Source organism: Haemaphysalis longicornis, unplaced genomic scaffold (assembly GCF_048455015.1).
Source record: "Haemaphysalis longicornis isolate Haplotype H1 unplaced genomic scaffold, Haemaphysalis longicornis Haplotype H1 scaffold_8, whole genome shotgun sequence".
In the NCBI taxonomy this organism is placed as follows: Eukaryota; Metazoa; Arthropoda; class Arachnida; order Ixodida; family Ixodidae; genus Haemaphysalis; species Haemaphysalis longicornis.
The window spans coordinates 74,386,522-74,414,306 of record NW_027526445.1 but is presented as its reverse complement, the minus strand read 5'-3'; the positions used below and the strand labels follow the sequence as shown (position 1 = coordinate 74,414,306).

Genomic DNA, 27,785 nt, shown 5'->3' with positions numbered 1-27,785 from the left:
TGCATGAGCCCGAGTCCTCCACCGCAGACACATTTCCGACCCGCTGGAAAAAAGTTTAGATTTGGAGAGGGGCATGGAAGTTCAAAATTAAACAGCAAAATCATCTAGCCCTCCGTCTAATGATTATGATGGTTGAACACAAAGCTTTTTTCGTGCGAAATCGAATGGGAAATGGTCAAAGTAAAAGACGCTGCGATCAAAAGACCAAACTGCGTGCTGGTCAAATTCAACGCTTAACTAGTCAAAGTTTAAATCCAGAAGGCAACCAAGGAAACCCATACGATAGAGCTTTGCGATAAACCATCATCCTCGTTAGACGGCGATAAACCATCATCCTCGTTAGACGGAGGTGTGCATGATTTTTCAAGCGTAGGTGGCAGCTTGTAAACCAACAGCAGCATACAGCTGTGAAGCTGAGTACAGGTTTCGGGCACCCTCCTGTCTTGCGTCCTTCAGCCACGCAGGAATTGGTTTTTGAAAAACCATTTACCAACTAGCCAGCAACCATTGCAATTCTTGTAAAGCAATGCTTCTTCACGACAAGCAATACCGTTCTACTATAATGCGGTATTTATTCTATCAACGATTCCCGATTACTGTAATAAGAGTATTTCTGTGAAATTAAACACGTTTCAGCCGTAGGTAATGAAGATACGGAAGCGTCGTCCGTAACAATTTCTGTTTTGAGGTAAATCTTCGAAGACACCCTCCAACTTTGTCTTTCGCTTGTGCACGACATCGGCGCCGTTTCGTCATCAACTGCCAAAGGCCAGCGCAGCAGCATTCCTAGATCGGTTGCACACACCGGCTTTGAGGGAGTATTTAGCGGCAATATACTCCTCGATTCGCGAAACTGCATGCAGGCACGAAAAAATTGCATGAAGCAACGAACTTTCACTTCCAGCTTGACTTCCAGCTTGGAGCATTGAGCGTCGTCTGCTATTTGTAAATACTGAGTATGGGCGTAAGTAACACACATGGCATGCCTCGTAAACGTCACATCCACACTCAAGATTTACCGATCTGAAAAATGCACGTGGGGTTACGTTCGCTTTGCAAGCCGCACCGCAGAAAAACGACAGAAAGCCATGCACAACTACGCTGCGCTGACCGCCACCGGCATTCCACTGACGAGCGGTTCGCCACGGGCGGCGCTGTTCGCTGAAACGACGGTGGTGCCATACAACGGCCGCCCGGTCCCTATGGCCATGGCTTGCCATGGCCATGGCTTCCCAAGACAGCGCCCTGGACTAAAGGTGCTCAGGAAAATAAAGTTTACTTCATTCCTTCCTTCCCGCTTTTGTGTGGCCGGCCCACACTTGAAGCGGCACACATGTTCGGCAATAGCGGACGACGTTGCGCATTCATCGTCTTCCCCTTGTTAGAGAACTTCGACCCTCGATAACTTCTGAGCGTGGTATAGCAATAGCGGGCGCCGCAGGGATAAAGCAGACACTACAACATTATATACTTAAGACGACCCCCCCCCCCTCCATCAAGAGTTACAACGGATTCCACGGAGTTGGAACGTTTACGACAGGTGCGTTACGACAAAATCACTTGCAGTAGGACATCGCCTTTCCATTTTTGATAAGATGCTCACGCCCGGTCCTCACCACATGCAGAGAGAATATGGAAATCATGAGCACTGCTAAACGCCAAAAAGCACCAGAATACATAAACTCAAAATGGGTCAGTCACAAACGAGCAAATAATTAAAAAAATAGCAGTTGTGATACGCGCTGCTTAGGTGAATTAAAAGCAAACGTCGAGCCGACAAAACGAAGTGCCACACCTAGCTATAAAAGGGCTTCGGCAAGCCATAAAAATACTTTTACCGGAACAGTACAACTACCTTAATGGAACCATCAACAAAAAATCAAAAGTCGTGGGCGCGGTTTTTCCCGCAATCGGCCGTGTTCTGTTTTGCCGCGTAGAACGGGAAACCTGGGGACGGTGTATCGCCGACTCGCATTGGTTGGTTCAACTTGGTCGTCTGCCGTTCTTAATAACCGGCTTTACCGAGGGGTGACAGGGCAAATTCAGTACTGAAAACCTTTCGAGGGGCGCCAAAGTATTCGGTATATTTTACAAAATCCTAAAATTTCTCTCCGATATAACAAAAGTTCCCCCACTGTGTTTCACAACGCAGATATCTGCACTTACGAAGAAACTATATAAACCACCAAGCTCGACAGATACCAAACAACCAACCAGCTGATCACAGCATTCTATTACGCGCCTCGAGTTCGACGAAGTTCCCTTGCGTTTCTAGGTATATATACACGCGCCTCCACCTTCACACCGGGCTGGCACGAGTCCACGAGGTATGCTACAAGTATACTAAAGGGGAAAAAAAAAGCAAAGGTCAGCCGTGCATGCGGTTTTTCCCGCCATCGCGCGTGTTGTGTTTCGCCGCGCGCTCAACGGGAAATAGGCACACCGCGGCATATCTGCGATTGACGTCGGTCCCCGTCCTTTTCCCGTTCTATCGGCGACGTTGTGCAAGAGACCGGTCGGAAACCGCTTCGGCCATTTGCGAACGACAAACAAACAACTGGGATCCTCCAACGGGGAACGTTAACTGCACGCAGTTTGTAAGCACGCGAGCGCAGAGGACAGGCAGCGCTAGAACGCGAACCTCCCCGTTTTATTTCGACGCATGTTGCTAGATCTCCTCCGCTGCGATTGGAAATTGAAGAGAACTGGGAGCGGGGGGAACACGACGCAAGAAAGCGACCGGAGCCCACCTAAAATTGCTCCGCCACTCGAAGCGAGGTGAAGATTTTGCGAGCGAGAACGCCGGCACCAAAACAGTGCTAAAAACAAGAAAAAAGGCCCACAGCTCAGTGCCCGAAAGACGACGTTACACGAAAGATCGAAGACGTCAGGCTGCGAACGGAGCATACAATTACCTGCATTAAAAAATGCAATCAGCAACGCTCGACGCTGGTCGCCCGTCGTTAAGTGCGTAAACGAAAATAGAAATAGCTGCGCGCCATGCATCGTGTGTTTAAAATGCGGGCTGAAAGCGGCGCTCTTCTGTATAGTGAATCAAGAAACACAGGGCTTCTTCATCTCACTACGGCAGAATTCGTCACTAAACGACTGAGAGTGATGGCGTACAGAGTACTATGAGTTGATGTGCAGGACGACGGAACGCCTCAATATGGCTATGGCTGAGTTCCCTGGGGCAATACGTACACGATGCCGGTCAACGCAGAAAACACTGCTCTTTGGTGCCACATCTCCAGGGCACTAGTTAGTATACAGCGACCATTGGGTCCCAAATGTCTCGTTGCTACAAACCCTTAAAATTCCGTCCGATTCGCGAAGGCTTGCTTAGCGCGGATGAGGGACAACTACGCCACCAATTAAATCTGGAGGGAGGGAATCCGAACCGTCGGACACAAACTGTTCGGCGGATCGGTTCTAATACAATACACAGACTATTGATTCATTGATTGTGGGGTTTAACGCGCCGACGCTACACTGCAGGCGATGAGGCTAACTGTAGTGGAGGGCTCCGGATTAATTTAGACCACATAGAAATATTTAACCTGCGGCGATCCATCGGAAAAATCCACAAGAAAAGCGGCCGTCGCGGCAGGGAGTCGAACAGTACACAGGCTATAGCACCCTCTTTCGTATAACGCACTACTATAAAAAAAAAAAAAATTCGATCCAATAAAACTGACCGTGATTGGCGTTTGTATATCTAAACCGTATTTAAATAGCCTGCAGACACGTACAAACGTGAGCACCGGCTATTTATTATAAGGAATACAACACACAAATAATTACAAGCCCTGGTCATTTTTCATTTGGCGTGTACTTCTCCAAGCAAATTTAAACTCCGCAACAGGGAACGAATTCGAGATTTAATCACAGCGTCCCAAATTCATCCTCCCGTTCGAATGAGTTACGTACAGCCGAGCCACTAGGACCGTTAACGCAGTAACAGCCAACTACTACGGGTAACCCGTAGTGCGTGCCTTTTCTTTCCGGTTAAGTTAGTCCGAAAGAGGGGAACGACCGGAGAAGCATCCAGGCCGGCGCCGTCATCGACAATGCACACCAACACCGGCGGCTGGCGTCTCGGCGGGGTTCGACGACACCACGGCCGGCGCGCGACAGAGACGCACGTTCCCACCACGGCCCACGCAAGCGCACCCGCTGGGCGCGCACTACAGCTGCGCTAAGAACTGTCGCCTGCACGGCGTACATACCCGTCGTCTGCGACACAAAACGAGCCACTGGCGAGAACAACCTGTCAACCGGCAAGGCCCCATTTCCGGCCTCGTTACATAGCGCGCCTTCCTCCTCGCGGCCGAAAATACGACAGAAGACGTTCGCCGCCTTCGAGTTTGCATACATGATGTGACGTAAACGAATTCCGCGGGAAAGGACTGACGACGATCAACTAATCTTTAGAGAGGAACAGGCTCGCCTGCTTCGATTATAATTGCATATTCCTCGCGCTACGAATGTCGCGCTGACGACAGATTACTAGGAAAATCCCCTGACGCGTACACTACAGCCGAATATCGGATTGCCAAGGCCGTTAATCGAGGCAGATGTTGCTGGTTATAGCGTCACTTACTCATCTCACTACACTGACTGTACACGCATCTTTTACGTTCACGGCCCCTGCGCTACAGCGATGCTGACAGAAATCATCCTTCGGCGTGCTCAGCCATTCTGTTTAGCCCACAAGCTGTGGATTATTACTGTTACTATTACAGCAGCACATAAGGAAGAACAAAATTTCTATTCAGGGCGCGTCTATGGCGAGCTTTTGGCGTCCAGAAACTCTGCTACCTAATAATTATCCTAATATGCGTAGGTGCAACGAACCTAAAGCGGTCAACTCTCCGAATGTAAGCGATACGTCATCCGATCCCAAAGCACGCTCCGGCAGCACGATCGCTGTTGCATGTTCATAAGCAAAGCGGCAGTTACATTTTAGACGCAATAAAGAAAACGACTCTTAAAAACGATGCCTTCCCACACCCCGCAACCAGCGATCGACAGCCGTAGCCAAAACCCCGGACCATTCGCCCGCTGTCAACGCCTATTGTGACCGACGAGCCAACCCTACAACCCAACCCGGCAGAGTTTCGAGATTCTTAACAAGCCGCGCACAAAACGGATCGACCGGCGATACGCACATTTCGAAGACTCCGCAGCGCTTCGTCTCCCTCCAGCTGCTGGCACCTGGGAGGCAGCTCGCGCGTAGTAAACATCACCGTCGGCTGCAACTTCACAACAACGCGCAGCACGCGTCCCAAGCAGGCGACAACAGCTTCTCGCGCGCAAGGTCGTCTTCGATGTATACACACAAAGCGGCCTTATCTTTACCACGCCAACGGCTCGGAGCGCCCCCGCGTTATCAGTTATCACGGGATTCCCCTCTCGGCGCTCTTTGATTTGTTGAGCCTATTTCCCTCGCGGTAGACAGTTGCCGTGTTTGGAGAATTTGCAGCGCCGAAAGGGCTCTCTCCTCGCACGAAAAACTTCGCCATCTTTACCTAAAGAAGCGCGCGAAGGCTTCGTCGCATCGAAACTGCGCCACAGGTGCGTCCCAACTTTCGCCGAAAGTGCGTCCGATGGATCGTCAAACATCCAAAGACCCAAATCGCGAACGAAGGACGATCCCTTGCGACCACCTTTTACCGCACCAAGTGAATGCACATACGAACGATCTAAATGCACACCGATACGTGGTTTGCGAGATAATAAAGGTACATTGATTGTTGATTTGATTGATCGTAGAGCATAACGCGCCCACGCAGCGCAGACGATGAGGCGCGCCGTAGTGGAGGGCGCCGGATTAATTTTGACCACCTGCAGGGGATCTTTAACGCGCGCCGAAATCTCGTACACACGGCCGTTCTTGCTTTTCGCTTCCATCACAAAAGCGGCCGCCGTGGCCGGGAATCGAGCCCGCGACCTTGTGCTCTGCAGCGCAACCCCTTAGCCACTGAGCCACCGCGGCGGGTCCAACAACATAACAATACAGGTATAGTACTCTTTTGTGATCTATGCGTGTACTGTCTCACCTCGAGACGTTGCTTTTTCGCAATTTCCGAGTAACCGTTTCGACAGAATAGAAGAAGCTCGGTGGTTTCACACACGCGGCGTGTGTCAAGAGCCTCCTTCATCACAGCTTTTCGATCGACCAAGCGGTCGATGTGGAAATGAATTAGTTTTCCGACAAGATGCCGCTAATCCCACAAAGAAAAATTTCGCTTTAGAAACCTGCAGCGAAGCGTGAAGTTTTAGGACGACCCGAAGAGCGGCGAACGTCGAGACTGTTGTGTCCGGACAGCAGAGCCGTATACGGTAACAAAGGATGTTCCTTCCTAACCGGGAGGGAAATAGCGGCGGAAGGCAGCGGGGAGAGACTTGGAAGAGACTGCTCGACAGCGGGATGCGGTAATGGATGAAGATGGCTAGCCTGCGGTTCCTGACAGCCGTGACGTAGTGACACAAGGTCACCAAGAAGAATTCCCCGGTAGACAGACGTTGTGGGGACTGCATACGGTTTCTACACCGAGGTTCTCAAGTTAGCAAGCGCAGAAAAGGGCCGGGAAGGCGAGGTTTTCCATTTCTCACGACTTGGCGAAAAGCACCAGGAAAAAGACGCTGAGGCATGAAAAAACTCGCAACATGTAAAAAGATGATGTCAAGAACAAAAAAAAAAGAAAAAAGAATAACAAAACAATATTTGTTGTTTCAGGTTGTTCCGATCAGCTAGCAGGACTTCGTCGCAAAGACGGGGGCGACTAAAATTTTGCTGTACTTAAGAGTAAAAGGGGAGGGGGGGGACTGAGGGCAGGAAAGAAAAATTAAAGACTCAATGAACGCTAAGAAAATTCAGATAAGTAAAAAATCACGCACTATCGGCATTCACTGACGAAGTGTGCTTGTCTAGAGAAAATTAATGGACCTCATCGGAGAAAGTAGTTTTGCACCGAATCTAGTAAAATTACCTCATGGCATAGTTTCATACACAACTGCTTTTAATACTCTTCTGGAACTGCTGATTCGCCGTGAAGCGATGGCGAGTTTTCCCTGCGGTATTTGCTCGGAGACGAATGTATGCATTTCTCCCGTCCGTAGACGCAAAGAGAAGCGATATCTGATTTTTAACAATCGTCATCGTTAGCACGCCCCTCCCGCTGTAGCTTGCGGCGTCGACCGATTTCTTCGCCGTATAGCTTATCAAGAGCCCAACGGGTTTCTTAAAAGAACGTAATTGTACCCCAACAAGGTTTAAAAGGACTCTGCAACACTCCCGCTACAGCAGGGAGCGGCACTGCGTGACTTGCTCGTCGCAGCCGATAGGCTTATCGAATGCATTCATTGCTGCAACTGAAGGAGAGAAGGCAGAAAGCCGCTACACCGCTGTAATGACATAACTGAAGCTCTTGAAGAATGCCAAGACCGCGAAACAGAACAATTTTCTGAGCGACTTTTTAAGTTATCTGATCGGCATAGAGCAGTAATTTTTGGCTGCGGTACTTTGCGATCCCCTAATCTAAGTACTGGATGTGTTGGCTGACTATATATACGTTCTGCGAGCATTTATTATTTTAAAAAAAAGTTAAAGAAGAAGTGTTGTAGGTTCCCTTTAAATGCGAGAGAACTTTATACAATAAAGGCTTCCAATGAGTATTCACATAACTCATAGCGCGCTAAAGGGCGATAAGATGGCCACTTATTCGAGGACAACAGCGCGCAAACATAGTCTTGGATGGTAACACCACCCAAGGCTAACGAACGATACGTGCTGATGTGTATGGAAATCACGCCACCGATGAGTAATCACGTTCACTGAATACAAACCCGCGCAAAATTTGACTACGGGACCGCGAAGTACGTACGAGCGCAATTCTTCGTCATGGGTATCATGCCTTACCTGATTATCGAGGCAATCGACCGCTAGATCGCTTACTGACCGATTATGAGTGAGCGGTTGTAAAAGAAATCCCGACGACGTCACGCAGTTACACCTCAGAGCGAACAGAGGGTAGCGTTGAAACGCTTTTTCTCATTTAACGTCAATTTCAGGTGCCGCACGCAGACGAAATTTCTTTGCGATGATCATTTCATTTGGCGAACTTCAGGTCACGTGAGCGTTCCTCGGTGGACACACCTTCCGCCACAGGCTGGCAAGCAGGCAAAATTGCAACCACCTGTTGCAGGTTCGTTATACATGCGCAAGTGCGGATCCGTTTTTTTTTGGCCTTCTGCTAAGACACCTTCGTTTGCCCTCGATGGTTCCTTTGACACAGCGCTTGTATTTCACGCCTCTTCTCCAACCAGTCCAACAAGAGGATAACGCGCGCAACGCAACGTCATGGTTTTTGCGCACGGAGGTGCTCGCGCCGGCGCTACGCCGCTCACGCCACAATGCGCAGCCGCGCCGCAACTCTCGTAGGCTTCGCCCATCACGCGAAGCTGACCAGAGCGGTTTATGCTCCCGGATGAGAGGAAATCAATCGTTTAAGCTAGCGTACTGTGTTCGCGCGGTTGCTTAATTAGCGTCACCCCGTGCGTGACAGAACGCCCAACTGTGCTGCCGTACGCAATCGCCTTCACGTGCCTTTCACGCTCTCTTCGACGGCACGATCAGCGGTTCGGCACCGAGTGCTGCCGCTCGGGTGCGCTGACGTCACTTCCGCTTGCGCATTCACGTCCCTGCACGTGGAGCGTAAGTGTTCCAGCTAGTGGACGTCCCTGCAGTGATTTTGACACGGCCTCTTACTTTACTCCACAAAGTGACGTGGCCGAAAATGTCACGTGGGTTACAGTAGGGCAGTCCTTAGAGCGTACATTGGTTACACTGAGAGAGAGAGAAAAAACTTTAATGAATACTGAAGAGGTTAGCCCCACAAAAGTGCATGGCTTCGGTAGGGCAAGGTCGATACGTATGACGCTACACTGACTCCCCAGCCAGAGTAGGATAAAAGAGATATCCTTACTATCTCTAACAACTACACGCATTGCCGGCTTTGAGGCAACAGTTTTGCAACCGTGCGTGATGGAGATAGTCGTGAAAACCATCCTGGCATGATTAGATTCCGGCGTTAAAAAAAAAAAAATGGCGCAGCTTCAACTAGTGGTACAGGGCTGGAGAAACAGCAGAGCTGGCGCCACTCTCCGTTCGCCGGAGACACCGCTGTTGCACCTCTCACGGATTTCTGAACTTGGCGCTGAAAGTTCTCCATGGCTGCAGGCCCGGATCGTTTTCCCCGCAGCCTTCACATCTATCGCAAAGTGGGTCGCGTTAGAATACGCTCGCGGCAACCGGCTTCGCGAACTCGGCGTCTGTAGTGCTAGCTGTCCTGTGCATTGAGTTTCATACTAATATATACTAGAGGGAAATCTGTCGCTGCAGTCGCGGGCCGCAGTGGGTGGCGCCATGGCCACTAGCAACGTTCCTCGCCTACTTGGCTTAGCTAGCCATATGGCTTTTTTTTTGTCTCGAAGCCAAAGTCAAACAAAAAGGGGTAACATTTTTTCTTGTTCATCGTGCATGAAGCTTCTACATAATCACTGACCAATTAATCTTTTAAAGGTTAAATTTTATAATAACAAAGCCATTTTAATGAACATCGGTTTTGATGAACATTTTGATGAACAACAAAGCCATTTTGATGAGCATCGATTTTTCGCAGCCAGAGCCAACTTTTCAGCCTGTTCGTGAGCCACGCCAAGGACAAGTAGAACGTTCCTGCCCGGTACACGACGTAACGCTCGCAGAAGCGCGGGCTCCCCTAGTCAGTGGCGCCAGAATTCCGTCTGTATATTAGTATGAAACTCTATGGTCCTGTGATCACCACTTCAGCGCGGACGCATGCCAACTGTTTCCTTGAGTTCTTATGCGAGCTCCTCACTTGGCGCAAGCCCACGCGCAAGCCTGGACGACGCCACGCCACCGGACAAAGGTCAAGCCTAAACATCTCTATTAAGAGCGGCTCAGTTCGGCGGTGAGGCCTATGCGAGCGAGCGAACGCTCACCTGAAGCCCAAAGTCAAAGGTACGACTAACCCAAAGGAATTAACGCTGTGCGCCCGGAATGCGATGATAGCTCAATCCATGTTTTCACAAGGATGCAAGAAAAGGGCCTTTTTATACCGTGGGGTGAACAGTGTTGGCTATGCAACAAACCGGAAACCATTGAACATGTTTTCATTGACTGTTGGGACGGGGTCTTCTTCTGGGATGTGCTGCAACGTACGCTGAAAAAAGATCTGCCAATCGATGCCCATGGTATTCGGTATTTGTCCGTTGAACATGACGATGATGGCGTTCCTCTAGATCTAATAATGTTACTAGGTTTGCACAGTATATGGAGATGCCGAATGGCAGTCCGCCACTCGGACATTGATGCGCGCCCAGTAAATGGGTATTTCCGAGAAGCCATATTCTCTTTTCTCGAAGTGCAAAAGGCACGCCAATGTGTTCCAGACTGGTTGTCACAAGCGGAGAAGTTAAAATGAAAATATTTTAGAAGTCAGCACTGTATCCTAAAGTGGAAGAGCGATTTTATGTCTTAGTGTAATGGGTTTGTTTTGTTGTTGTGTATTGTGTTTGTAACAGCGGTGTTTGTCTCTAAATAAAGAAAAAAAAAAGCGATGATAGCTCAATGGGATAGAGGCGAGTTTCAAAACGCGAGGGCCCAAGGTTCGGTTCGCAACAAGGGAAGCGTTTTTTTTTATTATATTTGGAGGTTTACTGTTCGCGTTTGACAACTTATGGCCGGTTTAGTAAGTTATCACCAACTCCGAACAGAAGCGAGCATTCTGGGTTGTCCACTTTGAGGACCGGCGTGTGTCACTTCGCAGTGCTGGCGTGGAATCGTCGAGGTGTTTCGCGATTTTGTGTCAACGACTGGCGTTGCCCAACCGGCTTAGCGCTCCCACAGGAGTACAACGGAATGCGGCCCTAGCTCGGCGATTTTACGACGCCGTTTCCGAGAGCGCGCGGTCGTCGTCAGGCCGGGATTCTGTGCATATTCTGCGAAGACAGAAGCGTCGCTTTCAGGGCGGGAAAACGAAAAAAAAAAAAAAAAAAAAGAAAGACTGCAGCACAGCAACTGACGACAAGGTAGCATCTTTAGGACAGCTTTGGGAGCATCCAAACACCTTTACACTGTCACTCCAACATTCAAATTTTATATTTTCCCAGAGAAAAAGGAAATTAAACAGGCAAGTTACATCCCTACGACTTCATTGACTTCAACTTTGTATTTATTTAGCGATTCAAGTTTACATACCCCCAAAATTAGTAATTTTAATAGGCTTTAATACGTCGATAAGCATTGAAATAAACGAACACAAGGTTAATCTTAGTGGAATGTTATCTTACCAAGGACAGCGGTATGAGTCATAACCTCACGTTTGCCTTCTCGTTAACAGATACCACTTGTAAGGCATTGGCTGAGCTCTGCTCTAGCCGACTCGCTTCGGTAAGCAAAACTTGTCTACTTTATGAGAGACCGTGCTGCAGTTACGCCCTTGTCCTCCTGAATTACTGCGACGTTTTACCAGGCGAATGTTCTACATTAGAGGCAGAAATCGTATGGAGGAGTTCGCACACATATCGTCGCGCTGTGCTACCCTGCTGTTGGGCGGCTCATAAATTTCTACGACGAAGCAACCATAAAAGCACGGGCGCCGCACGCATTAACGACGAGAACACGGAGCTTTAACAATTAACCATAAACATACGAGGAGTGTCGGCTGCTCTGAGGCAGGACGCCCTCGACTCCAATGTGAAAGCACTGTGACGTGCCCTCCCAAACGGCGCTGACGTCCACCAGGGCATCCCAACGTGCCGCGCGCTGCACACCCACCGCTTATCAAGGCCTGCTCCTCTTCTTCCCGGAATCAAACCACCCTCACATTTTCACCTCTTCGCGTAACAATTTGGGCTGGCTGCCTGCAGTGCGCGCAGGAAGAGGCGCGAACAGCGGTGGTCACACCATGTGCTCACCACGTGGTGGTTGCGTGCCGGAAGCGGAAGGAAGACGCCGGTAGCGGGAGGCTCGGCACTACGGCGCCGGCTTCTCTAACCACCCCTCCTCCCCAAACCTTATACATTGCGACGTGTAGAGAGAGAGAGAGAGAGAGAGAGAGAGAGAGAGAGAGAGAGAGAGAGAGAGAGAGAGAGAGAGAGAGAGAGAGAGAGAGAGAGAGAGAGAGAGAGAGAGAGAGAGAGAGAGAGAGAGAAGAGCAGCGCATCCTCTTGCTCCATCATTACAACACAGCCCGCCGCCACGCTGCCATCCGCGTCCGACGATTTCCACACCGACCGACATCGCGGAGGCTGCAGCAGCGGCCTTATCCAGGACCTCTCCTCGTCGTCGGAAGCAGAGCGGGCTACGCGACGCGACCTCTCAACCACCCTGTATTCGATCACTAACACCAAGAACGTACGCGGCAATTCTCCAAGGGCACCCGAAAGAATTCAACACCTGAGTTCAACGGTCTCAAACACGGAGCCCGCGGACCTTTCGATTGCGGGCCCACCCGCTCATGAGTGTCTTTCTTCACTTATTTCTATTTATTTCGCTTTGTTCTGTTTTCTTTTAGAGCGAATGAGTAAGTGCGCGCCTTGCTCGCGTAACCAAGGACGCAGAGCCGGAGACCACTCGACAACGCGTTGATATCGTCTTTCACGGCTTCTCGAGAGTAGGCACCCCTTGTTTCTTTCAAATGACAGAGTTTTCGCTATACCATCAGTGTTCGTTATAACGAGGTTCAACTGTAGTTGCTCATTTTTCGAGGAGTCAGCTGAGCAGGGGCGAGTGCACCGAGAGATACGACACGTACCCGGTACGCGACCGGCGCTACTGCGCGTGCGCAGAGGCGGAAAAACTGATCGTACGCATGCGCAAGTGTACCGGGTGCCGCATCAGGACCGGTTCTCTGCTCTGACATGTATAACTCCGTAATGTCTCAAATCGCCCTGCCTCTTTATGGCCGACCGCGCGGAAGCAGTGCTGGCAAGTCAGCCTATCAGGTGCAGCTCCACTTCTTGCCTAGTGTACAATAAAGGCAAGGTTACCACGCAGAAACTGTGAAACGCTGCCCGGCGGCGGCGGCGGTGGCGCGAATACGAGAAGGCGCGCGCCATCTCAGAAAGCGTGTACCCACGGCGCAACCGGGGAGGAGCCGAAGAAAGCTTCGCTTTTAAATGTCTTTCACAGTCCCACACTGCACCCCATTCAAAGCAAATAACCGCCCATTTTGACACAGAGTACGGCCTATAACGAAGCCCCCGAACTTACGTTGTAACGAGGTTTCACTGTTCGTACATCGCGAAGTCCCCAAGGCGCAACTTTCTCCCTCTCCTAGACGGTATACGCCTCGAGCGCGGCCTGTAGGGGCGCCACTGAAATCCCCCTAGCGGCCCGTTTCGAAAGCAGGCGCGGGAGTCCCCGGCCCGCTCCCCCCTGTCGCCGTTGCTTTTGGGGCTCGTTCAAGACAGCGATTTACCGTTTGTCCCCGTTCGAAATACCGAATAACATGGAGCAGGCACACTCTGTTTGCAAGCGTGGTGTGTTCACGAGAGTATAAACGTTTATGACGCGATCTTAGTGAAATGTATATGAGCACGGGCGTGTGTCACAGGCCGGCGTCCCGAAGCCAGCATTTGCATGCAGCTCATTGCAATTCCGCTGCCCTGAAATTTAGTGGCAGTGTCTAAGTAAGCAGTGTTTCCTCCGATGGTCATGTTGCGGCCATACACACTATGATGTAAATCGACTTTGTGCACTTACAAAATCCAGCGGAGCACTCATACCTGACAGCACGCAAGTTACGCCTGCCAATATCACATATTTGATTTTGATCAGTACCATGAACAAGCCAACGCGGCATAAATTTCACAAACATTGTACCAAAGAAGTACGATGAATAATGCAAAATTACACTCCGGAGTCAGCACACGACGACAAATTTAATGATGGGTCGTCTTGTCCCGAGGTGAGCGCTCGCAAAGATTCATCTGTTACATTTATCCTCCACTAGAAGCGCGAAGATGGGCTTATAGAGTAATCCGCGTCCGTGACCAAACTCTTCTTCTAAACATCGTCATATGGCACAGGGAGACTGCAGAATCTAGCATAAACCGATATCAGAGACCCTTATCAGATACGACACTCTTCCAACGAGCCCGTGTGTACGAGATTTCGGCGCACGTTAAGGATCTCCAGGTGTTCAAAATTAATCCGGAGCCCTCCACTACGGCGTGCCTCATCGTCTCCGTTGCGTCGGTGCGTTAAACCCTGCAACCAATCAATCAACTCTTTCAAAGACACCTCGTATCGCTTGTGAACTGCCAACCCTGCATTCTTCAAAAAATGCGCCCGCCGAGTGATGAGCCATTCGTTGAAGGCGAAAAACAAACGAAAAGTGAACACGCAGCTTGTGTGTGTGTGCCGTTCATTCGTTGATTTCGCTCCGCATTTGTAAACAACGATAGTTGAGCGTCCTCCTCCTCACCCCCCCCCCCCCCCTTCATGTCTAGCGAAATATCAGTGCATTTCGCATCTAGTTGGTCTGGTGAATACTATCTTGCTCAAACAAACGTCTTTAGCATTTCAGAAGCTGCACTCATTTTTTTTTTCATTCCCCTACGACTATTCTATTTATTCCTGACTTGCAACCTTTCATTTTCCCATGGTTTCATTAACATATACTTTGGTTCTTACTATAATGCATGAGTGGGCACATATCTGATAATGCACAGGCTTTGAGTGTACTTAACATTTTCGCGTGGCTTATATTCCCATAAAAGGCACAAGTTTTTGTCAGCTATTGGGTTATTACATCCCCGCAACATATTTTTCTACGACGTACATATTCGAAGCAAAGCCGCAGTTGTTGTCTGCGCTGCAAAACGAACCATCCTCTTACAGTGCCAATATCAGGTCTGAACGAGGCGATCACTTGTGCTGACGTGTTCGAAGGTAACAGCGGTGATATGCTGCTGCCGTCGTCGACGCCCGCAAGAGCGGCCAAGAAGCGCGCAGAACCGCCTCCCCGGGTAGCTCTTGTTGGCGTTAGAGCGCTCTACCAATACGCAGCTGTTTTTTTTAAGTGCCCTAACTCTTTTTCTCCCCTACCCCATCCCTGCTTTTCAATAAACGTTTTCTCTCTCTCTCTTTCTCTAAACGTGCAGTTAGCTTACAGACGTCACCGTAACAAGTTGTTTAGTGCGCGGAAAGGCAAAGAGAAGCGAAAGAGAACCGAAACACTGCATGACCACCTATCAGGCACGCAGCGCTAATCCCGCAAACGCCGCGGAGAAGCGGCGGCAGGCGGCGCAGCGATCGCGAATCTCGAGGCGTATACAGCGAAGAGCAGAGCACGCAGTTGACGGCTGCGACTGCTCCGTGGCTGCGACTACGGAGCAGCAACAGGACCGGAACGGGAAACGGCGCTTCCTTTGGCGGCCAGATAACGTCACAAGCGCTTGGCCAAAATTAAGATAGCGGCATCTGTGGCACGAGAAAAAACTGCGTGGCCCAGCCGCGATCGGAATTTCCCTGCCCAGCCGCCAAAATTAATTGTGGCCGCTATCATTTCGTCCATCAACAGCCGTTACCCTCTCCTTCGGTGTCGCACGTACGAAGCTTCGTATTCCGCGCGCTGGTTTTCATTGTGCCGTTATTTGGTCGCGCGCCAGCGGCATTGGCCAGTTTTCCCTGCTATACATTCTTACTCCGCGGCTGCGGTGCAGGCGTCTTATGCATCACATCTATACAGATCACTATGTGCCGACGAAGCGGACAAGGGCGATGTCATAGTCACCTCCACTTAGACCACTGCCTTTATTACGCCGCTACATACGGCACTGGTGAACTTCGGCGCCAAAACGATTCCGAAATAAAACGACTGAAAAGTAACTCGCGCAAAAAGACAACAAGAGTACTAAACCCTAAGCAAACGCTCACGATGGCTTGCAAATGGCGTCGTAAAAGTCACATCTTCGAGACTTCCTAGCAGCCTACTTCAGAGCGCCGTTCGACGCTTCCTCGAAGGCATCACGTGCCGTGCAGTCGAGGTACGGATGCTAAAGTTTCCTGCCGAGTTAAGCTCTTCGTCACGGCTCCACGTTACACCGGTTTAGCTAAACGCGAAATGTGACCCCCTGTCCCGTCCACAGGGGACTCTCGAGATCGCTTCCGCGTTGAACAGCGAACAAACACGAGACGCCACAAAGTCTCTCATCAGATATCATCTTTATCGGCGCTTCCTTGCGACCCAAGGAACAAACAAGTGTAAACGCGCAGCAAGGCTGTAAAGGCTCGCTGTAGAACGCGGCCCAACCACAACCAACCGTACGCCCGGGCAAGGCAATACATCCAATCCCAAGCTCGATTCAGCCCTCGGCTTCTTCGTCCAAGCAACTACATGCTCTGACGACGTCGAGGCAAGGCCCTCTGGCCTCATTTCCAGCTGGTCATCCCTGGACACGCTCGCCGATGACAGAAGCCGAAAACAGCCGCAAGCAGCGCCAAGCGTCGCGCGCGCGGCCCAAGCATTGGCCCGTGACCCGCAAATGCATGCATACGGAACTGCTCCCCGGGGCACCGTTCGCGCAGCGAGAGTCATCACTTGACGCGGCAGTGTTGCGCGACATCGTCACGGGCAACCACTACTAGCGTTACGCAAACGGCACGTCCATGCCCCCTCCCCCCTTTCTCCCCTCTAGATGAAGTCGCTCTCTGCATGCATCCACTGCGGTTACGTGCGCCGCCGGAGCAACCACGTTGTGAAATTCCGCCCACTGCCGCTCCGTGACTAAACAGACCCCCCGCAGATACACTTTTTCCAACACCGTTAAATGCCTCCGGCCACTCTTTCTTTTTTTCTTTTTTTTCTCGCAGGATCGAACCGCGCACGTGTCGCTATGCGGAGCAGCAGTAATCACTTTAACCACGGCGCCTGTCCCGCGCAGCAGCGCCCGTACAACAACAGAGTCGCGCGGCTGTGCTGACACGATCGTCGCCTCCAATAACAAGCCCCTCCGGCGGGCGGCGAACGGGATGCGTGGAACGTCAAAAAGGCATGCACCCCGTGCTAATGCGCTGACCAAACACGGCACGGCAGCAGCGAGTAATCGATGCCGCCTCCTCGGCTGCGCTCTCCGCCCGCACAATGAGGTTAAACGTAAGCGAAGGCATCACACCCGTCGCTTCTCCTTCTCTCTCGGTTGTTCCGGTCCATCTCTGCAGCGGTCTCCTTTTTCGCTTTCGCTGCAGCCGGAAAACGCGAGAACGTACCCCTGTCTGTGTACACACAAACGCACTGATCTGGACAAGTACATGCGAATGGCGTATTCTACATGTGCTGCCTGCGACCTTCCGATAAGCACGATGACGGAGCAACCCCTCTCCGTACGCACTAAGCGCGTTCTAACGGCCCACTTTCTTACACGCACCGGTCGGTCGGGGCGATCACGCGCGGTCATTTCAAACGAGGTCTCGCTCGCCGCAGATTGCTTCGCCGCCAACCCTTTGACACTGACGACCAGGGCGCCAGTTACAGCTGTTAGAGCAACGCCATTGGGGTTTAAAGTAATTTGATAAACAAGGACACACAACTGGCTTCGCACGCGGCATATTTCCGGCAAAGCGAAGTCGCGCCGAGTCTGGTTCACGGTGTGTTTGATAAGGGAACAGCATGCAAGCAGGCACATATACGGGGGCCGGGGGATTACATTAGGCATCGGGAGGTGAGAGGCTGAGCTTGAGCCTTTCTCCGTAATCCAGATCCGCGCATTTTTCAGTCGGATCACGCTCGCCAAGCTAGGCACAGCGGCCTTGTCATTGCCACTTCCGTTTAGGTCTACTACTTAACGCAAGCCCCATCACTAACTCGTCCAGCCCAAGTTTTTACTAACAAAGTCCGCGTGAACGCTGCATTGCCCCCGCCCCCCATTGCAAGCGAATGGCATCACCGGGCTGGCGACCCCTTGTCCTACTGCCCATATCGCAACATCGCTACACTAGCAAATCTGACACGCCTTGTTTGGTACTGCTCTGCTAACCAACCCTTCCGCCCTTGAACGCTTTGATCTCGAGAGTGGCCTCGTAGAGTTAGTTCAAGCGAGGTCTGCCTCCACCCCCCTTTCTTGTGTGAGTCTAAAGTTGTCGCTTGCGTTACTCCGTGCAGATGTAGATTTTTTCAAAATGCCTTTTATCATGCCTGCTAATATGCATCATGCTCGTACTGGTGCACTCCATTGTGTATTATTATGGGATTTTTCTTGCGCAATTGTTCATGAAAGTTTCTAACGCAGTATTGTATAACGCTTCTTACACCATCACAGATTGTTACCCGTGAAACAGCCAAAATCATTGACCGTTTGCTCTGGCACATTCTTAACATTCGTGTGTTGCCGTATGCTGTCTTCGAAAACAGGGGGCGAGGGCTGGTCAAGCTGCAAAGGGCAGCTGTTTCTTTCGTCGCCCCCTCATATCCTTGTATAAGCCTTTTAAAAATTCCGCGTTCCTCCATTATCACCCCCCCCCCAACCCCCTCAAGAAAAAACAAAATCAAACTGCGGAACAATACCCGCTCCAGCAAGGAAGGCTATGGCGGGTTTAAAGCCAATATAAAATAAATCAACAGGTCTAGATGCCAAATTTTTTTCATGTCCGGTAGGACATGAAATAGTCTTCATGTCCTACTCGGAACATGAAATAAACACTACTACTATTATTCGCGCATTCAAGAACTGATCACTCCTCTCCAGGATTTTCAAGTGAACATCGCCTCCTACTAACCCCTCTCCTCTTTCCCCCCTCTCCACCTTCCGGTCCCCGGTCCTTCCTTGTGGTAGTAAAGGACGTCCACTCCCTTTCCGCTAGCACTGCCAGGATAAATAACGAGCGCCCCCGCTTCCGAGTCCCTTACACTTACCGTATTTTTGCGATTCTAAGCAGCCCCCCGATTCCAAGCACCCTCCCCCACTTTCCAAAGAAAAAAAAAACCGAAAAAGTTTGCGTGCGAATCCAAGCACCCCCTTTCCCAAGCAACCAACGCAAGGTAGATTCAACATGCGTGAAAAGGGGCCCAAACTGACGTTGTGGCCAAGTCATTAATGGAGTTTTCAATTAAAAACCACCTCAACGGAACAGAAGACGACCTGCTGGGGGATACTGAGAGCGGTGGCCCAAGCGGCACAGCGGACTCGAATGGTTAGTAGTGAGAGAGGGTCTGAGTATCAGACGTAAGCAGTGGGTTCACAGTATGTACGTATTTTTCTTTCGAATGTTTGCCAAATAAAACATTATTTCCTGAGCCAGTCTCATCGAGATATGGCCGCAAAAAAAAAAAAAAAAAAAAAAAAAAGTGGAGGGGACGGGGCTAATTTATGTTTTCCAAATCTAAGTACCCCGCTAACTTTGGGCATCGCCAGCGTGGAAAAAAAAATGGCGGTGCTTAGAATCGAGTAAATACGACAGTTTCCGGACTATTACTTAGCGATCACTTGGCTCACCACGGAGACCCTGCCTCCGAGGCTTATTCAACAGGGAACTGCCCCAAACCCCTCCCAAGGATGCAACGCGTAAATACGCGACGAATAACGACCAGCTGCACGAGACATCACGCACAGTAGTAATACAGAACGTCGTCGCCTACGGTTAAAAAAGAAAAGAAAAAAGAGTGGCCGACAGCTAACGGGCCTTTCGCAACCGCAGATATAGCTGCAGCACGCCCTGTGAAAAAGACAGAGAAAAAAACAACAGTACAACGTCTGTGGCTGCCTGTGGAAGCGGACGATAAAAATAACAGTAAATGAAATGAGCCACGTCGAAAACGTTGAGCAACGCCCCACAGCGCGCAGTTCTACGACACCAACCACGGGGATTTGGCAGCTGTTTCAAAGACCGTGGTACAAGGGGTCCCGCGGCCAGGAGTTCGTCTCATCGAGTACAAGTAACACAAAGCAACTTGGTAAATTAGCTCGACGCAGCTTACCCGCAAGAACAAAATTACCGAACAAAGCGCCACTTTTCAACATTTTAGGCAAGAACTGTTGAAACGGACTTCGCAGACGCACACCGTCATCTGATGCCTCAAAGCCTACAGAGGGAAACGAAGAATACCTGAGAACATTTGAAAAACACGGTTCCGCATTTAGCTCGCACACTTCCCCGCAAGTCAATATAGTTTACCTAATTAAGAATGCACAATACAATCTCCGTCAGTAATCAGTGTTATCTCACCGACCTGAATTACTATTCAGTGTGTCGTCGGCACCTAGCAGAGCAATAACAAAGCTTCTTATCATCGGAGAAGCTGATTTCAAAGACCGAGCTTCAACGCTGCGAACTGATAGAACGAACATCGCCAAAACGAAAATAAGCTATCGTACGCGGTTGAACCTCCTTCAGAACGGGCCGTAGCATGGCCAACGCGAACGCAGTCCTCACCGGTTCCTTGTAGACCGGCGCCGGCTCCTTGTACGAGGGTCGTAGCGAACCACGCCGAATGACGCGGTTTCCGTCGCCTCCGCCTTCCAGGACGTCGTCGGGGTAGTCCCCCGGTAACAACAGGTCCCCCTGGACAGCAACACCACCGGACTCGTCTGCCAAATCAGTTGACGACGCCACGAGAGCAGCCGGCTGCCTCGACGGCTGCGATGAACCGCCGCCTCCTCCGGTCTCTTCGGACGACGCGAAGGGTCCTCCGGCTGCCGTCCGAGACCTCTCCGCAACGACCGAGGACGTGGGCGACTTGGAGCCGGCGTCACCCCTTCGGAACCTCCCCTGCACGACGTGTCTCCAGAAGATCTGCAGGAGGGCCCCGAGGAAGATGAAGACGCTGGCGACGAGCGCCACGAGTGCGTCCCACATTGGTAACGCCGCGGCCCGGAGCTCGGCGGCCGCTGACGGGGCGACCGGCCGCTCCCCTTGGCGATCCAGGGTCCGCTGACGGCAGGGTCGGCCGCGGCCAGGCGACGTCGCAGGGTTCAGAGAACTGGACGCGTTCCAGCAGGGCCTGGAACGGCGCGGCCTGTCCGCCCTGGACGAAGGGGAAGAAGAGGCGGCCGCCAAGTACGGGCTCCGGTCCGAACTCTTGCGAAGCGGCTGCGACGTGGCGACGGAGTTGCGTCGGGGCAACAGCTTGGGAAGAAGGATCGTCACCGCTCGCACTGTGCGCAGCGGCTAGCAGGTCCACGGGTGCGTCGAAGAGGCGGTAGTCCAAGGGTTGCAACAAGGCACCGCGTCGAAAACGACCACGAGGGTGGCGGGACGCCTGGAGGTGAGGCAGAAACCACACCCAAGTTGCCTACTGATGCAGGTTCACTGCTTTCCCGGTGCCAGCTATGACGATTCCGAGGCGGCTTTCAGTTCTTGGCTCAGACAAAGCACATATCTTCTCAGCTGCTGTATGAAGGTCCACCAATGTGTCTGGAGGTGACCCCAAAGTTCGGGCGAAGTCGAAACACTCAGCCGCTTCGAAGCATCAGTCTCACGGATTCAGTCTAGGCGTGATATCTCACACTCCTTTCAGAGGCAGCGGTAACAATCTTCCAGCAACACAATTCTAGCGGGTAAAAAAAAAAACAGTCCCCAGTGTTCAACGATCAACGCTGCTTCCTGACAAAGCCTCGCAAGAGACCAGCATCCGCTGCTTTGCGACACCGGCGCGCGACTCTAGCTGATGGCGACGCAGTCTTCTGACCAGCACCGGAAGAACCACCTCGCTACCATCTTGGTACATGCAGGAAAAATCCCGAAGCCGCAGGTCTTCGTCCGGCTGCTGGAGACAGCGCCCGTGCTTGTCCGCTGATGCGCCCCGCCTGGCCGCTCAGCGTCGTGTATTCGCGCGTCGACAAGACCGGGTACTGGTCGTCCACTCAAGCTGTCCCAGAAGCCCCCAACCTGACGTCGCCGCCGAGTCGCTCCTCTTCCAACGTTCAATGCTCGATCACATCCAAAGACACCGGCAACGCACACCTCTACTACTGTACACCACAGAGTGGCCAAAGAAGCTAGCTGCCATGTGTTAATCAGTTCTTTATAGCCCGTTCCCGGGATGCGAGAAGGCCATGCTCGCGGACGTGACAAAGCAAGAGAACCACGACGTTTACACGAAACGCCTTTTATGCCCAAGCGGATCGGGAATCGCCTTGTTTCTAACTTCATTGTTGATTAGCACGGCCGCACAAACCGGCGCTCACGCCTCTGCCACGTTGCCAGGTGAGCAAGCAAGCGTACCCCTTCAAAAGGACGCGCCAGCGGCGAGGAGCGTTTACGGCCGCTCATATATGCACACGAGCTTGTAACGAACGTGTTGCGCTCGTGCTGGTCGTCTCTGCTGCCCTCGATTCTCCATGCACGCGGCGGCGGCGACGGTGAGAATCCGGGTGTGGCCGGCGAGAACGAGTCGAAGCGTGCTCGCGGCGTGCGTGGCTTGCATATCAACCCCCCTTCCGCGTGACCAGGAACCACGCGTCGGGGATGCGACGGCGAAGGAGAAGACGCCCTTCTCCGCATCCTCCGCCTGCTAGCCGCCGCGCACAAGGTTCCCGAACGACGAGGCACGTTTCTAGCAGTGCTTTATATACAGGTGTGGAACTGTCGACGATTATTGTTCAGCCTAACTGACCTAATGACATGGTGTAATGACTCTGAGATTAGAACTGATCTAATGACTCGGCTGAGGGGAGGATTCCGCAATGCGTATGCATGGGGAAATAGATTTCAAAAACGAGGGTCGAGTGGAGGAGGGACTCAGAATACCAGGTTTACAAGAATAACGTTCGTTTACCAGAAGCGTGTGGGTCCCTCGCACCAAAAAAAAAAAAAAGTGCAATCTGATTATAATATCGGTGACGGCCCCTATACTCGGTTACAACTCAAGAACGGCACCACCTCATGTAGTGTATCACTCCGCCAAAGCGCCGGACCCGTGACGTCAGTGCGCGCGCGTTTTGAAAGGGGTTTGCTATGAATGCGTGATATCGTCTGCCTTGTCTCACGCAGTTTGTTTCTCGTCACTGGAGTCGTTTATAAGCATATTAACTCCAACAAATCACGAGAACGGCTCACGCCATGTTCAAAATATTCACAGTAACGCCCTACTTGCGCCGCGCGGAGAAACATCCGGCTATGGTGATAAGGCACAGCGGCAACTTCCGGTGCCGTTCTTAATAGCATCCTCGATTAACCGCACCGGTGCACACCGGGGCACACCGGTGCGCATTTTCATCCTCGATAAACCGCACCGGTGTGCACCGTCCGTCCTCGATAAACCGGGGTGCACCGTCGCGGGGCAATTTTTGGTTGCACCGCCGCGCACCGAGAGAGTCGACGGTGCGCCGGCGTGCAGTCCCGAGATGCATCGCGGACGATGCCGGCGAAGGAGCTTCCTCCGCCGTCTGCTGCAGCGACGGCGCATCGCCGCACTCGTGTCAAGGCGGACGGAGCTGTGTATTGTTGCTGACAAGGATGGCGTGCTTGTGAATTCATCGGGCAACGATGCGACAGTCTCCTAACGGGCGGTAACAACGGCCAGTGATTGTAAATGAGGACGCGAACTTTGTGTACTTCAAAGACGGCTGCATGCATTGCCAGAAAGTTGGGGATTGACATTCGTTTCGTTCGATCGAATTATCATGAACTGTTACCGGAGTGCCTAGACGATGAAGACCTACTTGTTTTGCTGTAACGGAAGGGCGGAACAAAACAGGCACTCGCATTATGGCTCAAACGAAGATTAGAAGCAGCTTGTATGTAGCTGTTTAGTGGAAGCGGTGGCGGTACGTTGTTCCGCATGTGTGACGGATTTAAGTTGTGCGTACATATAATCATTGGCCTTCAATAAATACCACTTTCAAATAGCGCTGTGTCTCATTACAGTGCTGTATTGTTACTTGTGAACGTTTTTATGAGTTGATTTCTTAGATTAAGAGATGGTGCCTGGGTAGAACCGCCCCGTTTGTCCTCGATCAACGCTCCGTGCCGGTACGCACCGTCGTGGGGCACTGTGCACCGCGCCGGTTTTGGGGGCAACACCGGTGCGTGTTTATCGAGGACGCTATAAGTTGTCACCGAGTATAGTAGGCTTGCTGCATGTTACCGTATTTCCTATAGTAGCAGCGCAAAGGACACGAGACAAAAAGAAGACGGCACAAACACGTATCGTGTTGTTTGCGCTGTTACTATATGAATACGTACCAACTCACTTTTACTGTATTTGCACAATTATAACGCACACGATCTTTTTTTTTTTGCAAAAAATAGCATCATAGTTCGTGTGCACGCTACAAACGGGCTCAAAACTAAAACCAACCGAAAATTATGAAGCGCACGACGCATGTTCCCCGCACCGGTTTGAATGCTAGCAGGAGCTGGACAGGCAAGTTGCGTGCGCCAAATAAAAAGCCTTCTGCCAGGTACGTGGTGTCACGTCTTTTGCACCTGCGCGGCAGAATCGTCAAGTTCTTTTTTTTTCCGAATTTTTCTACGTACTCTTACCCACGCGTAACAATCGTGCGCTCGTTATAATCGTGCAAATACGGTACACTGAATGCATCAGCAGTAGCAAAAAGTTGCTTGGTTCTCACACAAATGAACTCATTTTTTTTTTAAACGCATGAAGACGATGTCCACCATTTTGAGAATTTTAAACACGAATTACAAGAGGAGACGAGCAAGCATCAGAGTAGGGCGCAAATTATGGTAAACGGCCCAGTTACGAAGAAAAAAGAAACGAGTGGTACAAACCGAGCTATTTACCCATTGTTTCGAACAGATGTTTCAACCCCCCCACCCCCCCCCCCCCCCATACACACACACATGCCTCGAACAAAAAAAAAAAGCACTTTACGTCATCCACTTTCACTTTAAAAAAAAACGCGCGAAATCAAGGACACGGTACCAAAATAATAAACACAATCGTTCACTTTGCCGGCCCGATTAAAACCTGTCCTAACTCAACGTTCGTTCTAAATAAACGCATTCAAACATTCACTTTCCGGCCACCGATATCGCACACAAGTGTCCGAAACGCAAGAAAAAAAAAAAAAAAAAAACTTCTGCGGCGTTTAACGCGCCTTAACTGCACCCGGGCTACGGGGATTAATTTCGACCACCCCCGGATTTTAAGTGCGAATGCACTTTATAAGCGACCCTGAATTCCGGTGACCGCCGTCCGTCCACATAGCAACAGCTGCGGGTGCGCGCGCTCCTCGTCTTCCTTGGCAACGGGGGGAGATGGGCGCGCGCTGCCTGGCCGCTGACATGGCACATACCCACGTGGGGGATTGGCCAGGAATCTCCTCGTCTTCCTTGGCAACGGGGGGAGATGGGTGCGCGCTACCTGGCCGCTGACATGGCACATACCCACGTGGGGGATTGGCCAGGAATCGGGCGTGAGAAGGGCTAATGCACCCGCTTAAAGGAGTACTGACACGAAATTTCAAAGCTGAGATCCGCTCTAGCAATCAAGTACAACGACAACACAAATAGGTGTCTGTGAATAAATGCATCTTTCTTTCTTTGTAGTTGTGTGTGTGTGTGTGAACTCTCTTTCGCGAACATTACCGAACCGCGCAAATTCAACTCCTGCATTCGCACTTTCACATTCTTCCCCTCGGGGAAATGCGGGGAATTTTTTTTAAACGTGCTCCAAAATCTCGACGCACGAGCGTTTCGGCTCTAGGCCTCCATTTGAAAAGCGGCAACCGTGAGTTTTCTCAACGCAGCATGCGTTCCCCGACACCTCCGCCTTTCAGCTTGCGATAGTGCCAAAGATAACACAAACTTGCAAGCGCAGCACAAGGCTGCAGATACAACACTTCGAAAAAAAAAAAAAAAGTGTTTAGACGCGAACTCGGAAAATATAGCAAAACGAACAGAATTTTACTTTCATTTTTGCTGCGAAGCTGTCTTTGCTAGTTCCTCAATATTTTTCTTTTTTGCTTCGCCGAAAGAGTCGTGTGAACGAAGAATTCTAAACATTGCGGCAAAGCCAAGTTTTTCGCGCATGCTCTGTAGCTTTCAATCAGGTGTGTTAAAGGAAGAAAAAGCACACCAAAAATGATTTGATTTGAGTGTAGGGTTTAACGCGCCGACGCCACGCGGGCGATGAGGCGCGCCGCAGTGGAGGGCTCCGGAATAATTTCGACCACCTGGGGATCTTTAACGTGCGCCGAAATGTCGTACACACGGGCGTGTTTGCTTTTCGCCTCCATCAGAAAAGCGGCCGCCGCGGCCGGGAAGCGGCGGCCGGGAACCGAACACGCGTATTCCTGCTCAGCAGCGCAACGCCTTAGTCACTCAGCCACACCAAAAATGGTCGCTAGGACGACTTAATCATTAAGCCCAGTTTTAATTCCCTTAATTCACACTGAAGTTGACGATATTGTGGGATCCCCGTCTGCTCTCAAAGCATGGCCGTCTAACGTAGGGAGGTCAACAGACAGCCCTGTGTTTGTTGTCGGCTAGAATAAAAGTATAAGTTCATACCACAAGCTAGCTGCAGCACTGTGGAGGCTACATTGTTATCAATTGTGTGCCCACTGAGGGCGCCTAACTCGCCGTGAAGGGGGTCCTGAAAGGACATTCCATTCTCCCCTCCCGGCGCCTTTTGTCGCTTCCTTCGCGGTGAGTTAGGCGCCTTGAGGGGGACAACAATGTAGCCTCCACAGTGCTGCAGCTAGCTTGTGATGTGAACTATAGTCCCTTTAAGTTTCATTCGCGATAGTTGACTAGTATTCTCCATAGCAAATTACAAACAAGCGTGTTCCGTTTAGTGCATAAATGGTTCGATTGAGGTATATAAAACACACCACAGCTTCACTGATCTTTCTGCTTGACAGCCCGGAAAAGGTGATAATTTTAAAGCGAAGCCTTCTATGTCTCACTGATGGTGCCGTTAGCCGCGCAAAATGCACTACAGGAAAGGCAACTTTACACAATTGCTTCAACAGGAGCAGAACACCTGCCGCGGTCGGAATCAAACCTGGGACCCTCGCGTCACCCGACTGCGCATTCCGACACTGTCGAAGTAGTTTAGATTTTGGGCTTTGACTCTGGTTGGGTGGAAGAAATCTTCGCGTTTTAGCCATCTTTTTCTCAAGAAAGGGGATTTGATTTTTATTTCTTATTTTACCTTTGTGGTTACGCGTCCACGAGGAGCGTTTAAGGCGCGTGCCGAATCGGAGCGGGCGCCGTGAAACGTGGTCCGCGCGTCCTTCCGGGACGCCAAGGCGTCCAAATGCGCGTGGTTCACGGCGCATTAGGCATTTTTCACACGTGGGAACGCAAAATAAGGCAGACACACACGCGCGCCCGAGAGAGAGAGAGAGCATAAAACTTTGGCACACACCTAAAGGGAACCGACTTTCCATTTCCTCAACCCTACAGAAGCAGCCCTTACTGCACGGCGGCGCAAAACATTAACAAGACACGGTGACAGGGTGCATGCGCACTAAAGTAATCCGAAACATACCCAACCACTGTTATTTACGGGGAAAATGCGCACGAAAATTTCTTTAGGACATTTTTAACGAAAATCGTACTGGAATTGAAAGATGAAAAAGTAAACAAGGTAGGATTGCGCGGACTGAAACCCACGTTACTTCAAAGCCCCCAAGCACAAGGGCGCGGAGTTGATTTCGACCGCAGTGGCTGCTTTTCTGACGGAAGCGAAAACGCCCGTGTCTCGACATTTCGGCGCGCGTTAAAGACTGTCTGGTGGCCCAAATTAATCCGGAGCCCTCCACTAAGGCGTGCCTCAATC

General features: G+C 51.1%; 1 protein-coding gene across 3 annotated transcripts in view; it reads right to left on the bottom strand.

The window, feature by feature from the left end:
- Pli (E3 ubiquitin-protein ligase pellino) overlaps positions 1-27,785 on the bottom strand; it is a 96,552-nt gene that overhangs the window by 46,759 nt on the left and 22,008 nt on the right. The window contains exon 1 of one of the 3 annotated variants that reach the window (XM_077681149.1): positions 5,172-5,325. The exons of the other annotated variants lie outside the window; for them this stretch is intronic. Coding sequence (XP_077537275.1) covers positions 5,172-5,173 — 2 coding nt within the window. The 5' untranslated portion in view covers positions 5,174-5,325. Of the gene's footprint in view, positions 1-5,171; positions 5,326-27,785 lie in introns of those variants that run through there. 3 annotated transcript variants of the gene reach the window in all.